This window comes from Brassica napus, chromosome C5 (assembly GCF_020379485.1).
Source record: "Brassica napus cultivar Da-Ae chromosome C5, Da-Ae, whole genome shotgun sequence".
Lineage (NCBI taxonomy): Eukaryota > Viridiplantae > Streptophyta > Magnoliopsida > Brassicales > Brassicaceae > Brassica > Brassica napus.
This window is the reverse complement of record NC_063448.1, coordinates 11,192,394-11,209,237: the sequence shown is the minus strand read 5'-3', so window position 1 is coordinate 11,209,237 and position 16,844 is coordinate 11,192,394. Positions and strand designations below refer to the sequence as shown.

At 35.8% G+C, this 16,844-nt stretch overlaps 3 protein-coding genes across 11 annotated transcripts; 2 read left to right on the top strand and 1 right to left on the bottom strand.

The window, feature by feature from the left end:
• The first annotated feature begins 4,840 nt into the window (after nucleotides 1-4,840).
• On the top strand, nucleotides 4,841-11,650 carry LOC106412432 (protein RCC2 homolog). Of its 6 annotated transcripts, none has more exons than XR_007323406.1 (14): nucleotides 4,843-5,529; nucleotides 5,695-5,767; nucleotides 5,888-6,010; nucleotides 6,091-6,204; nucleotides 6,294-6,345; nucleotides 6,567-6,684; nucleotides 6,804-6,834; nucleotides 6,932-6,955; nucleotides 7,035-7,150; nucleotides 7,242-7,323; nucleotides 7,393-7,508; nucleotides 7,604-7,656; nucleotides 7,736-7,861; nucleotides 11,136-11,650. XR_007323406.1 is itself a non-coding variant. In XM_048756713.1 (12 exons), exons 5-12 carry the CDS (start codon nucleotides 6,573-6,575, stop codon nucleotides 7,772-7,774), a joined length of 573 nt encoding a protein of 190 aa, XP_048612670.1. In that variant the 5' UTR covers nucleotides 4,842-5,767; nucleotides 5,888-6,010; nucleotides 6,091-6,204; nucleotides 6,294-6,345; nucleotides 6,567-6,572; the 3' UTR covers nucleotides 7,775-7,946. The 6 variants fall into 6 exon arrangements, 1 of the variants encoding a protein (XP_048612670.1); XR_007323408.1 differs by having other exon boundaries at nucleotides 4,843-5,592; XR_007323409.1 differs by having other exon boundaries at nucleotides 4,841-5,767; nucleotides 7,393-7,442.
• LOC106412431 (zinc finger MYM-type protein 1-like) lies at nucleotides 8,070-10,815 on the bottom strand. Its single transcript, XM_022702896.2, has one exon. It carries the CDS (start codon nucleotides 10,246-10,248, stop codon nucleotides 8,071-8,073), a length of 2,178 nt encoding a protein of 725 aa, XP_022558617.1. The 5' UTR covers nucleotides 10,249-10,815; the 3' UTR covers nucleotide 8,070.
• Nucleotides 11,651-12,823: 1,173 nt separating the features above from the next.
• Nucleotides 12,824-16,297, top strand: LOC106415573 (protein IQ-DOMAIN 32). 4 transcript variants are annotated; one of them, XM_048756712.1, is made up of 7 exons: nucleotides 12,824-13,152; nucleotides 13,424-13,749; nucleotides 13,798-13,954; nucleotides 14,093-14,272; nucleotides 14,369-14,428; nucleotides 14,501-15,875; nucleotides 15,982-16,297. In XM_048756712.1, exons 1-7 carry the CDS (start codon nucleotides 13,075-13,077, stop codon nucleotides 15,999-16,001), a joined length of 2,196 nt encoding a protein of 731 aa, XP_048612669.1. In that variant the 5' UTR covers nucleotides 12,824-13,074; the 3' UTR covers nucleotides 16,002-16,297. The 4 variants fall into 4 exon arrangements, with proteins under 4 accessions (XP_048612669.1, XP_048612668.1, XP_013711781.2 ...); XM_048756711.1 differs by having other exon boundaries at nucleotides 14,363-14,428; XM_013856327.3 differs by having other exon boundaries at nucleotides 13,424-13,954.
• Nucleotides 16,298-16,844: the final 547 nt, after the last annotated feature.

Here is a 16,844-nt window from a genome sequence, read left to right as displayed (position 1 = left end):
CAAAGCTGATAGCCGAAATCATCTCTTGGAGACCCAAGATAGATGCACTCTTTAGTCTTGGAGTCTAGCTTGGCTCGTTCATCCTTAGGTATATGGACAAACGCTCTGCAACCGAACACCTTCAAATGGTTGTAAGAGACCTTCTTACCCGACCAAACTTCCTCCGGGACATCGCCTTCCAAAGGAACTGATGGTGTAAGATTTATGACGTCCACTGCAGTCTTTATGGCTTCTCCCCAAAATGGCTTGGGTAGTTTAGCGTGAGAGAGCATGCACCGAACTCTTTCTGTGATCGTTCGATTCATTCTTTCTGCTAGCCCGTTCAGTTGTGGCGTCTTTGGTGGTGTCTTCTCCATTCTGATTCCATGAGCTTTGCAAAACGCTTCAAAGGGATCTCGATACTCTCCACCATTGTCAGATCGTACACACTTGAGTTTTTGACCCGTACTTCGGTCTGCTTGGGCTACAAACTCCTTGAAAGCATCAAGAACTAGATCTTTTGACTTCAAAAGATGTATCCACACCTTTCTTGAATGGTCATCAATAAAGGTGACGAAATATGATGCACCTCCATTGGATTTCTCGGACATGGAGCATATGTCAGTATGCACAAGATCAAGAATATGCTTTTTTTATATAGGTGTAGACGATTTCTGGAAAGCGACTCTATGTTGTTTTCCGGCTAAGCAATCATGACATGGTGAGAGAAATACCTTTCATATCAGGAAGAAGTTTCTTGCGAGAAAGTATATTTAAACCTTTCTCACTCATATGCTCGAGCCTTCGGTGCCATATATCCATGTCATCACTTGTGACATTTACTTCTTCCTTGCAAAGCTTGGCTTGAGTCACGTATAATGAACCTTCTTTTCTTCCTCGAGCCATGATCAAACTTCATTTGGTTAACTTTCATTTGCCACCACCAAAATGACTGTCCAAGCCGGCATCATCGAGCTTTCCAGTTGATATGAGATTGAGTCGCATGTCGGGAACATGTCTCATATCCTTGAGAACTATCTTACATCCAGTGTTTGATGTAAGAATAACATCCCCCTTTCCAACAATCTTGCTTCTTCCTTGATTTCCCATTTGAACATTACCAAAGTCACCACTTTGGTAGGTTGTGAAAAATCTTCCATGAGGGGTGACGTGAAAAGAAGCACCAGAATCAACGATCCATGAGCGATCATCAGAGCTAAGATTACATTCTCCAACGAGATATAATTCTTTGCTCTGGTCTTCCACAATGGTGGTAGTCTTGTCTTCTTGCTTCTTTGTAGGATTGAGCCGGTCTGGTTTGATATTACCGGCTTGTTTGTCTTTCTTGAAAAACCGACATTCCGACTTCATGTGACCCGGCTTGCCACAGTAATAGCAAGTAACTCTCGGACGTGACTTAGATCTTCCTCGAGATTGGTCTCGTCCTCTGCTTCTGTTTCGACCACGAGTCTCTTCTCTACCTCGTCTATCAACAATGTTAGCTTCTGAATAAGAACTCGAACCTCGCTCCTTCCGGCGAACTTCTTCTTTTAGAAGGCTATCAGTGATGGTGTCCATGATAAGCTTTCCCTCCGGTGCTGAATTGCTTAGAGTGACAACTAGTGTGTCCCAACTCTCCGGTAGTGAACTAAGGAGTAAAAGGGCTTGCATTTCGTCTTCAACCTTCATATCAACTTTGTTAAGCTGATTTACGATCCCCTTGAAATTGTTCAAGTGCTCCATCATGCTCTGGCCATCCTTGTACTCCAACTTTACCAACCAGCGAACAAGAAGAGCTTTATTTCGAGGTGTTTTCTTTTGAATCATGGATTCAAATTTTGTCCATAATTCAAAAGAATTTGTGTAGGTAGAGACATGTTCAAAGAGAGATCGGTCGACATACTTAAGTATTACGGTAACCGCCTTTCTATTAAGAATCTCCCATGCTTTATCATCCTTTCCCTCCGGCTTATCCTTCATGATGATGGGCTCATGCAAATCCTTGCAATAAAGGTGATCTTCCATCATCGATTTCCAATAAGAGAAGTTGTCCGTCGTGAGCTTGAACATGTCACCTTCAAAGGTAACGGTGGCCTCCATCTTCACTTCTTCAAAGATAACGGTAACCTTGCTCTGATACCAGCTGTTGGGAAAGATAGCGGATAGTATTTTCTTCGAGAGGTTAAGATAGAATGTAGACGGTTTATGTTTGAGATAACCTTCGTATTTTAGGAAAGGGATTTTTATGAAAGACTTGTGTTTGGAGATTCTTTTAGAAACTTTCTTAGAACTCTTTCTTGAATGTTTTCTCTCAATTGCTTTTCTTGATTCTTGGATGATACAAATGGTGCTAAGCACCCCTATTTATACAAGTGAAGAAGCAAACTCTAACGTGTTCTAGATTTCTCTAAATTATTATCTTATTTCAAAATATCTAACATTAATTATTATATTCCATAACTTTCTCTCTTCTTCTCCATAATTTTAGATAATTCTTTCTCTTTGTGATTTTTTTTGGGCTTTTAATATGGATCATAAATTTGGGTTTTGGAGGAAAAAACCAACACCCCACGCCTCCCTTCTATTTCCTCTTTTTGCAAACCACGGCTTTTCTTTTTCTCTCTTGGGCTGGTCCACTATGGGTGAAATTAGGACTCTAATGTAATAGACTCTGTTGGAATTCGAACTGAAGTTTCTAAGACTCAAATGTCTTATAAGAATGATGTATGGTACAAAACAAAGCATCTCTTCTGAGTATTAGGTATGTTTAATTAAAAAGATCATCTGTAACTCTTTTAAATCCACCAAAATAGCATGTATTATGTATGTAACAAGCTTCTATTTAGTATTACTATTTGGTTTAATAGTAAATATTTTTAATTTTATGTCATCATGACAAGAATATGATATAAATAATTGCATCTGTACAATAAGTTTTCAAAAAAGAAGGAGAAATTATGAATATAAATACCACATTACACAATAACTCTCTCAGCTAGTGACGTTTCCGAGTATTTCATATCTTTGGCCAAAGGGAATCAAAAAGGTTTTTACGCTTGGTTTGTATTATAAAAAGATTTTTTTTAACGATAATAAAAAGAATCATAAAGGTTCAAAGCACATTACTGAAGCAAATAATGAAATAAGAGAGAAAACAGACAGAGATCATATCATTAGATACCATTAAGGAAATGGAGAAAGATGACCAAAGCCAGTCCTAAGTTTTAACTTTTAACCAACTGTAAGAGCATCTCCGTATCCAGAATACATTTTATAATTTCAAATATGAAATTTTTTGTTCTCCAAAAAGAAACTTTAAAACTTCAAATTTAAAGTTTTAAAGCGTGAAACTTTATATCTGAAGTTTCACTATTCAAAACTTCAAATTTGAAGTTTCATATTTTTATTGCATTTTGGTCCCTACAATTATACATTATATTTATATTTTTTAAATATTTTATAGTTTTAATCCTTAAAAATTTTATATAATTTTATTTATAAATTTAAGTTTTACACATAAAACTTTAAAATAAGATTTAAATATTTTAAAACTAGATTTAAACAACAACAATATACAAAATAAACTTTACATTTTTTAAAAAAAAATTACATGAAGATATAAATATTACAAAAATTTAAATATTATAATAACACTAATATTTAGTTAAATTTGATCAAGAACATCCAAAATTTTCTAAATACAATCCAAATTTTTTTGTGTAACCAAAGAAGGTTGTTGTTGTTTTTTAATGTCTTTTCGTCCGATTCTTTCTTATTCATATTCAATGTATTCACGAGTATAAATATCATTGTTAGAAGTTAAATCTTTTAGCATTACTTTATTTTTCTCTTTTACTTTCTTATTCAGATCTAATGTATCTACAAGTATTAATATTACCCGATTTCAACAAGTTTTAGCTCGTAATCTACAGTTTAAAAATGAAAAGAGTCATTTTTACTTTGAAATGCACTAGTTGATCATATATGCATTACTGAAATAATTATGTTATTTATATTTAATTTTTTTATTTTAATATACTATTTTATTAATTAATATTGTTTTAATATTTTTATATATGTGCTAGTTATTTACAAAAGTTTTATGAATTCAAATTAATTATGATAAATATAAGGACCATAGTATAAAATATAAATAGTTTTGAAGTTAATTTTGAAATTTTGTTTTTGGAGTAAAACACCTTTAAAATTCAAATATAGAGTTTTAGAAACTTCAAAATAGAGTGTCTTTTTGGAGATGCTCTAAGTCTATAACTACAGTAGAATTTCTATAAGTCATTACTTGATAAACTAATAAATACAATGAATTAATAAAAAAATCAGTTTTAAATTGGACTGGTGTAAATAAAACATAATTCAATAAAATTTTAACTTTTAAACTTTTAAGTAAATACGTGATTCCACTAGAATTGTAAATTGATAATGGTTATATATAAAACTTGTGTAAGGTTTACATAAACATAAAAACAACGTTGTATTATTTATTTTCTCAATGAAATTCATCTATAATTTTCTTTCGTTTCAGTATTTAGTATTATTTTATCAAACTACATATAAAATGCATCTATGTTCTAGGATATGATACCTAAAAATGCATCAAAAATCTAATAAAATAAACAAAATGTAAATTTTAAAAAATTAATTAATATATAAAAGAATTCTTTTAGAACTGAAAATATATTTATAAAAATAACTTAGAAGGAATTTTTCCACTAAACTAATGATTCTATAAATTAATAAATAATCATAGTACCAAAACTATTAATTTATATAGTTTTTATTTTAGAAGCAAAACAAAAATAAATGGCCACTTTTTAATAAAATAAAGAAAACCTGAAATAAATCATAAAGAATCAAACTAAAATGTGTTGTTTGTAATTTAATATTTATTTATGTATTTAAATCTAAAATTTTATTAATATTTTTATTTATACTGTAGTTATTTATAATTATGGATCTAAATTAATTATGAAAAATATTAATGATCATAGTATAAAATAAAGATACCTTTAAAATTAAGTTTGAAGTTTTGTTTGGAGAAAGAAACATATTTACAATTCAAATAAGAAATTTTACAGATTTTTAAAATAGAGTGTATTTAAGTTCTTACTATAAAAAAAAGAGTCAGTAAAAACAAATAATTTTATTTGAGCAACTTTTTACAAAAATACAGAACAAAAAGAGAAATATGTTTAATTCTTGGTAACAGAAAATCCGGCAGCAATTAATCACCCCTTTTAAAATTTGTTTCCCCCAATACTTTATCTTTTCCTTCAAATCAACCCCTCTATTGCTTCTTTCGTAGTTTTTGTCCTCTGTACATTTTAATTTTGTTGTCTTTAGGGTTTTCCGAATTTGTGTTCCCTTCAATCTCCTGTCTGTCGCTTCCAGATCCGCTCCAACACACACTAGCCGTTGCTTTCCCGCCACTTTCATAACCTTGGGATCCGTTTCCAATTTCAAACAAAAAAAAAAAATCAAACCTTTTTTGATGGCGATACCTCTTGGGATATATCATTGGACGTCGCAAAGGTGGGCTTGATGGCAACTTGCTCTCTCCCACTCGGTTAAGGCCACTCGTCGGCATCAACATTCGTTTCTCTGCTTTCGTTTCTCTTCATTTGTGTACATTAGCTTATCTATATAAGCTTCTCTGAATGATTTCTTGTTTCTGCAAATTTTGTTGTGTGTTTTCAGAAAGGTCAGTTAGGACATGGAGATATGATCCAACGTGACAGGCCAACGGTTGTCTCAGGACTCTCTACTCTAAGTGAGTTTCTTTTCTCCTTTGCTAGTGGATAACTGTTTGAGGGATATTGAGTTTTAACTCTTTGTTTGGACCAGTCGTAGTTAAGCATTGATTTTTTTGGGTTTTATTGTTTTGTTGAAGGCACAAGATTGTGAAAGCAGGAGCAGGGAGGAACCCACACGGTTGTGGTTAGCGAAGAAGGCCGGTCCTTTGCTTTTGGGTGGAATAAGCATGGGCAGTTGTGTTTAGGCACCGCCAAAAACGGTATGACAAAATCTTAAATCTGTTTCTGCTTGTTGTGTTCCTCTTTACCGTTATAATGGTATGAAATATGTATCTTGCAGGCTTTGTTTCTGCAGAAGTTGAATCTTCGCCTCTTCCATGTGTTGTGTCTGATCAGGTCACAGACATTGCCTGTGGGGCTGAGTTTACAGTGTGGCTGAAGGAGCCTCTATACTGTATGGTTTCTTTAATCTTTGGTCTTGTTCTGTTGTCTCTTGACTTTAATGGCTTGCTGTATTGAAAGTGTTTGTTTGATTGTTTATAGAACTGCTGGACTCCCACAGTATGGTCAACTTGGTCATGGAACTGATAATGAGGTAATCTATTTAGATTCTTGTCTTCTACTTGTAGCATATTTGCACTGAAACTTCCAAACAAATTGTATGAGCTATAGTTGTATCTTCTCATGTTAAGTAACATTTGCTATGAATAATTTAATTACTTTAGTCTCTTTCAGCTGAACTTTGATGAATAGAGTACGGTTAGATGTCTCTGTCTTTTACTTTAGCCAGGTTACATTTCTATTGTGCCTTTTCAGTTCAATATGAAGGATAGCTCGGTTAAACTCGCCTACGAAGCTCAGCCACGTCCTAAAGCCATGGCCTCTCTTGCAGGTGAAACAATTGTCAAAGTTGCATGTGGAGCAAATCACTCAGGTATATACCCATCATTCCTTCTTCTCTCTCTCTCTCTCTCTCTCACTCACCCACCAATCTTTGCCTTTCAAGAAAGTTAACTTCAATTTCTAAAATTTTCAATATTTCTCTCATTTCAGTGGCCGTCGATAAGAATGGGTTTGTTTACACGTAAGTAGCTTCTCTGTTTCATTTTAAACATCTTCTCTTTCTTTTTATATTGTCTAATACATGTTTTTTCTAAAAAAATTTTAAAAACATATTGCAGATGGGGCTTTGGTGGATATGGAAGGTTGGTACTAGTCCATCTCTGAGTCTTTACACGGTAGAATTTTAAAAGACCGGTAGTAGATATTGGTTTGTGTCAATAGCAAGGCTTGGGGACATAGGCAGCATCCTCGCCGCATTGATGTGTTTCAGAGACATAAAGTTTTACCTCCTAATGCTATTGTCTCTGCTGGCTCTGCAAACTCTGCGTGTACTGCTGGCAAGTGACTTTTATCTGAACTATCTTTATTTCTTTTGCCAGTCTTATGTTCCGATATCTAAAGTTTATTTGTAACTTTTATGGTTTTCAGGTGGAGGACAGTTATATATGTGGGGTAAGATCAAGAACAATGGTGATGATTGGATGTACCCTAAACCTATGATGGATCTAAGGTTTGCCCAAGTCAAGATTTCTATATTGCTTTTGATGTTTGATTTTAACATTATGATTCATTATGCAAGTGGTTGGAACTTGCGGTGGATGGATTCAGGAAGCATGCATCATTTTGTTGGTGCGGATAGTTCATGCATAAGCTGGGGTCATGCTCAGTATGGAGAGCTTGGTTATGGCCCCAACGGTCAAAAGCAATGCCACTTTATATAACTTAACTTTAGTTTAAAACACCACATTTATACTACCATTGAAAACCATGCTTGTTATTTCTCGTTTCAGATCCTCTGCAGCGCCTAAAAAGGTGGATTTACTCTGGGAATGCATGCAATGGGGTGAGTTCTCAAGACCTTACCACAGAAATGATAAATTGGAAAGTCTTGTTTTAATGCCGTTGTGTTATGTTTTCTGCAGTGTGGCATGCGGTTTATCCCATTCTATGGTAATAGTTAACAGAACAGATATAACTGATCGTCTTGAGCAGGCAAGTTAAGAAAAAGCCAATTCTTGTTTGGTTGATCCCTCCAAGGAAAGCTCAAGGTGATAAGTTATTTAAAGATTTTGTAAACCAAAAGACTAAACCATAAAGCTAAACCAAAATGCATAAAGACAATAATTAAACCAATGTCTAGTAAACCGGATAGCCGTGCGAGCATTAAAACCATACGTAAGCGAGAGAAAAAATATGCCTTCATTCATAAAAATGTCTTATAAAGAGTCAATTCAAAAAAAAACACTGCATAATAATTCTAAAACATAATTTGTCTTCCCTTCTTTTCTAAGAACTCATTGACTAAACTTTCAAAATCAATGTTCCTTAAGAGTTCTCTCTCGATAGATAAGATAGCCAAATCACTTAATCTTTCTTGTGATATAGTCGAACGAAGATAAGATTTTATTAGCTTCAACTTCGAAAAACTCCTCTCAGCAGATGCAACCGAAACAGGGATGGTCAACAATATTCGATAAGCAATCCATGAGTTCGGATAAAAATCATGAACACTTTGCAAAAAGTCTAGCACTTCAGTAGGCTTCTTAACTCCTTCTGGTAAAGCTTCTCTTACAATTTTAAGTTCAGCAAAAAGATCACTACCAACAATATCTGAATGATCACCATGAGTTAGAGAATCTTCAAGATTGGCACAGGAAACCATCAAACTATCATCACTTGCTGACTGCAGTTTCTTCAAATCAAACAAAAATCCAAATATTTTTTCATACTTCTCGAATTGTTCAAATCTTGTCCCAAGCGAGTAGAGAGCTTGGTCCATGATCTGAATGAAGTAATCAACTCTAAATTTCTCTTCGGGTGATAATGTCACACTCCCCTCTACATTCTCTGAACTCTCGCCATGTTGTATTTTTCTTTTGATTACTCGCTTTCCTTGCTTGGGGAACACAGCCTCAATCTCCATAGACTCTGCAAGTATTTTAGCCTCTGATTTTGCTTTCTCAAAACCTGAATCTCTATATTTTTGAAGATAAGAAACCAGCCCCTTAAGTTGAGCAATAGCAACATTAATATCCATGTCTTCTGACTGCAAACTCTTACTCACAATGTTGACAACAGATAAAAGATTGTACCAAATAACCAGGGAAACCAAGAACTCAAAACTTCCAATTCCATGTGTTTCACTTGTTGCAAGACATTCAGCTTCGCTCTGCTCTTGTGGATCAACACTATTTTCAGCAATGTAAACTAAAGCGTTCATGATTTTAGGAGCTTGAAACCGTATCGCCTTAACACTTTCACCATGGCTCTCCCAACGAGTATTCGACAAAGACTTAAGTGTTAGACCATCTACATGATCTTCAAAGATTTTCCAGCGCTTATTTGAAGCTGAAAAGAAGTTATAAGTACGCTGGATGATTCCAAAAAACGAGATCCCCTTTGAAGAAGTCCTTGCCATATCACATAGTGCAAGATTCAAACTATGACAACTACATGGTGTATAAAACGCTCTGGGATTAATCTCAAGAAATCTTTTTTGTACTCCTTTATGCTTTCCCTTCATATTAGAGCCATTGTCATAACCTTGTCCTCTCACATCATCAATTTTCAAATCAAAAGCAACCAATACATCTTGCAGATCACGAAAAAGCCCTTCTCCAGATGTATCATCAACTTTCAGAAACGTTAAAAAAAATTCTTCAACCTTAACTGAAGTTGTGGACACATCTACACACCGTATGACAACAGTCATTTGTTCATGATGACTGATATCTGGAGTGCAGTCAAGAATAACAGAGAAAAATTTTGCACTTTGAATTTTCTTGATGATCATACCTTTGATCTCATTGCCCAACAAAGCTATTAACTCATTCTGAATTCTGCCACTGAGATAATGAGTACGAGATTCACGTTCTTTAAATCTCCTAAGATGTTCGATCATCACAGGATCAAAATCAGCAATCATCTCGATAAAGCTTAAGAAGTTCCCACAACCTTCTTCTCCAATCTTTTCGTTGCTTCCACGAAATGCTAAATTTTGTTTAGCAAGAGTTTTCACTACAGAAATTATCCTAAGCAACACTTGTCTCCAATGGATTTTCTCTTTGTTGATTTCATCTTGAGCATATTTGTCAATGGTCTGATTCTTTTGCAGCCTGAGATCTAGTTCTGCCCACTGCTTCATACATAATATATGTTCACGACCAGATTCATGTTCTTTAAGCCTTTTCAATACATTTCTCCAATCGTTGAACCCCACAGATGCCAATTGACTACTGTCACTCTTATTGAACAATTTGCAGCAGAAACAAAAGATCTTGTTTAGTTTTTTTGAATAAAGTAGCCAACGTCGATCTTGTTTTTTCCCATCACCCAATTGTCTTGTATAATGCAAATGAGAGAAATGTCTCTTAACACCATCCTTGGGAAAGTTGTAATCTATTGGCAATCTTTTCGCAGGATCTTGTACAACCATAAAATCTCTCGACTCAGTCCATCATTTTTTTATGTTGTCCCAATTTCCAGGATCATACATATCTATGTATCCACAACGCTCCTCGAGATTACCACTCTTTTCACTTCCATTCTTATCCCCATCATCTTTTTCTTTCAACTCTTCCTCATTCAAAACATTCATATTTTCTGGCTCATGACTCGGTTCTTCTCCATGATCCTCACCTATATTTTCATCTACTTTATCTTCTCTAGACGTACCATGTTGTTCTTGTTCATCATTATTCTCTACAAAGGTATCAAGAGTTTCAGATTTTTTGAAATACCTTAATAAACCATTCTTTTGAGATTTTGCTTCCTCATCTTTTTTGTTCTTCTTTTTTCTGTTGTCTGCTCCACACGGTTGATGTCTTTTGTTCGATGACATCATTCTATCAACATATAAAATTCTGATTGTTATTCACTGTTTCACAAAATAGATGAAAATAGATAACGATAGGTAGCACTTTTACCTTAGTTTGAATTGTAAGAGAGAAAGTGAGATAAAGCTACTTTGTTAATAAATCTTAAACTTCAAAAATCAGAACTGCAGGTTTGTGTGTGAGAAGAAGACGTGATCAGAAGTTGGAAGAGACAGAAGACGTCGTGAAATTGGATTTGTTACCCTAATTTTTGTAAAATTACATGAATAATTTTTTTAAGTAAATTTAACTTTAATTAGTGAAGTATTAATGAATGTCTTTATGTGTTGTGGCCCATATTTAGCCTATTGATAATATTATAGTTTAAAACTCAAGCCCATATAAAATATATATTAGTACTTATGATTGGTAATATTAACTAAACATATGCTATTAAGTGTTTTTTTTTTAAATGATGCCCTAAGCCAATGTTTCTTTTGGTCTCAAGGTCGCACGGCTCTCCGGATAGCTAATAGATATTCCTGTCACACTGCCAAAAGAAGTGCTTCTAAAAAGAGGAAAGCGTCAAAAGCTTCATCTGATTCTGAACAAGACGGTGATGAAGAAAACAACGACAAGGAGAAGGAAGCTAAAGGTAGTGACAGCGACTACAGTGATGATGATGGAGAAGAAGAAGCCAATGGCAAGAAACAGAGCACTCGTAGCAGAGGACGTGGCCGTGGGGGACGAGGCCGCGGCGGCCGCACTGGTAATAGAAAAGCTTCGCCGGTTAAGACCAGTGGAAGAAGAGGAAGACCACGTAAGTCTTAAAAACTACTCTCGACTCCGAATTTTTTGATGTTTTTAACAGTTTTTCTCTCGTTCTTGACACGATGAGAGGCTAAGAAACACTTTTTTAATTGCTGTATCAAACATTTGTTTAAGCTTATCGGCTTCTGTATTCTGATGTAAACCACATCGAATGATTTATTCATAGTCAAAAACATTTTCGATTTGTAACAATTTTCTGATCTCATCCAAGGACAAAAGTGGTACGGTTTTGTCTTGACTGATTTCGGATAGCATGCAGCATGTGCACTCATTAACTATCAGTACTGTATAATACAAGTGTATGGTACTGTGTCGATCACTGTTCAATAGAAGTGTATAACATGGGAGTATCGGGATCTCTCAGTGGCTAAATATGAATCTATTTCTATCGATTTCATTTTCATTTAACCCCACACTTTTCTTAGTTTTTTTTTGTTCGCAAAGGCACGGAACAATGAATATCTACACAAGTTGCCTAGCTGGCAATACTGTGTACTCGACGCGTGTATATAATGTCAATATTACAATTGAGTAGTGGTTGGGAGGACTCGATCATTTGGTAAGAGAGAGGTACCCCACACCATCCATTTCCTCTTTTTTTTGCAAATCACGGCTTTTCTTTTTCTCTCTTGGGCTGGTCCACTGTGGGCCCACAAGCCCATCTTATTCAATTTCCAAAACTCCCTTCTTTCCCTGTTATAAATTTTTTCAATATAAATTCAAAGAAAAACTACAAACCTTGAAATTGTAGGAAACGATAGATAAAGATTTCTGTCAATTAAATAAAAGAATACCAAAAAGACTTATGAGAAAGCTTTAAGAAACCATTTGCTTCAGTCTTATAAACATTTTTGTTAACATATCATTGTCACTATTGCTTACATTGCAAAAACCAAAATGTTATCAACATATTTAACGGTTACTTTAAACCAAATCGATAATGATGATTAATAGTATACATTTAAATTGAAAAACCTGAAAGTGATGAGAGAGAGAAAAGGTACACATGGAAAAGAAAAAAAGACAGAGAGCACATGACAGTCACATGCGTGGTATTATTTTAGGTGAACTAACATTATCGAGTTGCCAATTTGCCATAATTGAATAATCCCCCACTAATTCATTATTATTTTCATCCAATCAATCCAACACAGCTTTTAAAGTTTTGTTAATCGACTCATACGAATCCAACTAAACGCATCTATCTGTTGGTCTTCCTCTTCAATAGCATCGAAATATTTTAATTTTAAAAGATAAAAAATCAATAGCTAAATTGGAATTATGGGTTTATTTTTGTCATCAGCTGATGGGGTTTTTATTTTTCGTATTTTATACTCTGCAAGGAAAGTAGTATACAAGGGAAAATGTCACGACAGAGATCTGACAGTGACAGCGTTATATCGCTTTAATTGGCACCTCAAGAGACAGAAGAAGAAGAAGAGGAAAGATTGGCGGATTCCAAACCCAAAACACTAAACCGTATTTTAATTGCTTACTTTGAGTTCCGTTTCCTTCTGCTCCAACTTCCAACGACACACTCTCTCTCTCTTCCTAAACTCTGATCCAACAAAGAAGATAAAACGGTCTGTCTTCAAAGAACATCAACAGCATCGAACATGGGAAGATCTCCGGCTTCTTCTTGTCTCCGCATCATCGCTTGCGCCGGTGGTGACGATGCCACCGAACCTACGGCGGTTTGACTTCTTCTCTTTAATTTCCAATTTAAGATCTGTGTGCTTAAAACTCCTATGCTTCCGTCAGATTACTTAGGTTTAGTTTTGTCTATTTTTGGTTTATTAATTGTTTGATTATTCATTAGTTATATAATTTGGAATTATTTTTAGTCTTTTTTTGGTCTGGTCTCTCTAGGAGATCTATACTCGTTTCTTACCTATTGGGTTTTAATGGTTGTTTTTTTTTTTGTGTAGCGAGTAAGTGTAGATTTAAATTTGTTGTGTGATGTAGAACAAGAGCTCGCGTGGATGGAGTTTCAGGAAGAAATCTGGGAAAAATCGAGGGTTGATCACTAGTGTTGTCTCTGATACAACTCCTGCTTCTAGGACTAGAGAAACTCTTGAATCCGCTCTCCTCAACTCTCCATCTCCTGACAATAACATTCTCTCTGAAAAGCACGCTTTCTCTGTTGATGATGATGAGAAGACGAAGAAGAGCCAGTTACCTGTTACCTATGTGGCTGAACCTGTGGATGAGAAGAAAAAACAATCCGCTGAGGATAAAACAACGGAGTTGCCTGTTCTTGTGGAATCGAAGGGGACTGAGACTGAGGAGGATGATTTGATTGGAACTGAGCTGGAACCTAAGCTGGAAGGAGCAAATGCTGCTGATGCAATTCTGATAGAGAAAGACACTACTCCCGAGGTTGAACCAGAAGCATCTGAAGCCGATGATGTGATGATCATTACCAGAAAAGAAAGTGATGAAGAAGTTGATGATTCTGTTATCATTATCATCCAAGCTGCCATACGTGGCTTTTTGGTATGTTCTTGTTTCCTTTTATTCTTATGTGTCTTTCTTACGTACTAATAATGTTAGTAAGGATGTGGAAGAAGCTTCCCTTGGCCCTACGAACGTTTTCGCAACCTGATTCTTACTGTAAGTCCTGTTAAACTGCAGGCGCGAAAAGAGCTTTTGAGGCGGAAGAAAGTTGTTAAACTTCAAGCTGCCTTTCGTGGCCACCTGGTTAGGAACCAGGCAATGGGATCGCTGCGCTGTGTCCAAGCTATTGTCAAAATGCAGACGCTGGTCCGTGCTCGCCATTCCACCAAAGATGTTAGCCGTGTATCAGCAATCTCGGTAAGGTTTTCGAGATGGCTTAATTGTGTGTTTTCAGTATATATCATTTATTGCTATTGAAAAACTTCGAAATAACAATACTGTTTCTGGTTTCAGGATAAGGCGGAAACAAATGCAGCAACACAAAAGCTTCTTGAAAACAAGTTTGCTAAACACGTATGTTTTCTTTAAACTTGGTTATTCAATGTATTTCATCTATATTCATTTTATTGCACATTTTGATTATAGCTAATGGAGTCAACTCCCAAGACGAAGCCTATCAGCATTAAATGTGATCCAACAAAACCTAGTTCCGCGTGGACCTGGTTGGAGAGGTGGATGTCTGTTTCCAACCCTGAGAAGACTTCGAAATCTGATATGGAAACGGAAGAGCAACAGTCGGAAGGAACCAAATCATCTCAAGCTGACGTGGTGAACTCTGACTCAACCTTAGAGACCGAAGCTGAAACTGGTCTCTCAAGTAAGGTAGCAGCTCATCCTGTTGAGCTATCTGAGACAGAGAAAATGAGCCAATATGATTCACCAGAAGCATCTGCGGAGGCTGATCGTGACTTGATCCAGTCTCATCCACTTGCTGCAAAGGATCCAGAGGCTTTGCTCGAAGAGGATGATCAGCCTAAACCTTCTTTGAATCGTAAGGCAAGCAACCCTTCATTCATTGCCGCGCAGTCGAAGTTTGAGGAACTTACTGCATCCACTGGTTCCAGCAAAGCATTGGTGCTTTCTTCTAAAGATGGTGTTTTAGGTGAAGAAGGCAAAACAGATAAAGATCCATCAGAGGCTAACACTACGAGCACGAAAAAGGACCAGTCTCTGGAAGATGTTGCTCTCGGTGGATCTGAGTGCGGCACCGAACTCTCTGTAACTTCTTCCCTTGATTCACTTGACAAGAAGTCAGACATTGAAAGTGCAGAGCCCAAGGTTGAATCTAAGCTTCTAGAGAACGGCACTCCCAAAACAGACCAAGCAGAGTTGATAGAAATTGATGTGAAAGCTGAAACTCCATTGGCTATTGTTGAGGACCGTAGGGAGGATGAAGTTGAGGTTTCAGTAATACAGAATGAATCAGTTATTAGTACACCAGATTCCAAAAAAAGACAGGCAGAAGATGGAACAGGACTTCAAGCTTTAACTCCGATGTCAGTCACTGAATCTCAGGCAACACCGGCAAGTCAAGCGTCATCTTCAGTTAAAGCAAGAAAGGAAAAATCCGGCAAGAGTGGTTCAAGCCAAAAGAGGAAAGTTAGCAAGAAAATAACATCAACTCCTCCCAAACAGGAAACTGGTAACGGTGAGGGTAAGAATGTGAGAGAACAAGAAGAAGGGAAAGAACAGAAAAGCGGGAGAAGAAACTCTTTTGGTAATGATCAAGAAGCAAGAGAGAGCAGCGGAGGCAAGAACTCTCTTCCCAGGTTCATGCAGCCAACACAGTCGGCAAAACTTAAGGTTCAAGAACATAACTCACCAAGATCAAGCCCTGATCTTCAGGAAAGAGACGTTTCCGTCAAGAAGAGACATTCGCTGCCTGTTGGTGCCAATGGGAAACAAGGCTCTTCTCCTAGAATCCAACGGTCTGCGTCTCAAGCACAACCGGGAGCAAAGGGTAAATGAATCTCGTCCTATGGTTTCTCTGCAATACACTGTTTTGTATTGTTGATGCTTTGTTCAATTACTGAGGGAATGTTTGATTCTGCCTTTGCTTTTGACAGAGAGAAAATGGCAGAGATGAAGCTGAAGGGAGTGAAATGGGAAAAGGAAAATGTTAGGGGAGTATTTGATGATTGGTATGTTTGTTTTCAGACAATCCTTGACTCTAATTGCAGACAAACTAAGTGACAGATGAAGAACGGAGAATGGAGAAGGATAGTCTTTTGTACAGAATCGTTTTCTTTTCTTCTTTCAAAAAAATGTTTTATTTGTGTGGTTATTTGGATTATTTGGTTTGTTGTTTTATTGGGACATAACCTGCTCAACTGAAAGTCGTGCTATAGATTATTTTTTTTTTAATATATTTTTCACAGAAAATTCCCTTCTTTTTTTTTCAAGTGTCCTACCCGCTGTTTAGGTCGACTTGAAAAAACGCAGTTAATGCTACATACTGTTTTAGATACCATATTGTCTAATTCAAGACAGTTTAGAATGTCTTCCGGTAAATAGCAGAAGTAGTTAGGTAGTCTGTTACTAGAATACAACGTAAAATGCATTGACTGAAATATAAATTTAAACTAACCAAATGGCAGCAATTTTACTCCAGTAAAAATTAAATTTAGAACAGATGGATTAACAAGATGCCTTAAATTTTTTACCACTAGATTACCATTAAAATGGTATACAACATTTGACCAAAAAAATGGTATACAATAAGAAAACACACCTGTTAATGAAGAAAAGCAAAGCAAAGAAGACTAGTCCAATAACCGAAGAGCCAAATTGAATGAAATGATTTCTTAACAATAGTTTTTGAAAGTTTATGGTAGCAACATAACTCCTAGTGAAGAAGACTAATGGGTGATCACTTATTTTATTTTAATTACCAGAGCAAAATTGAATGAAATAATAATTTATTAACAAT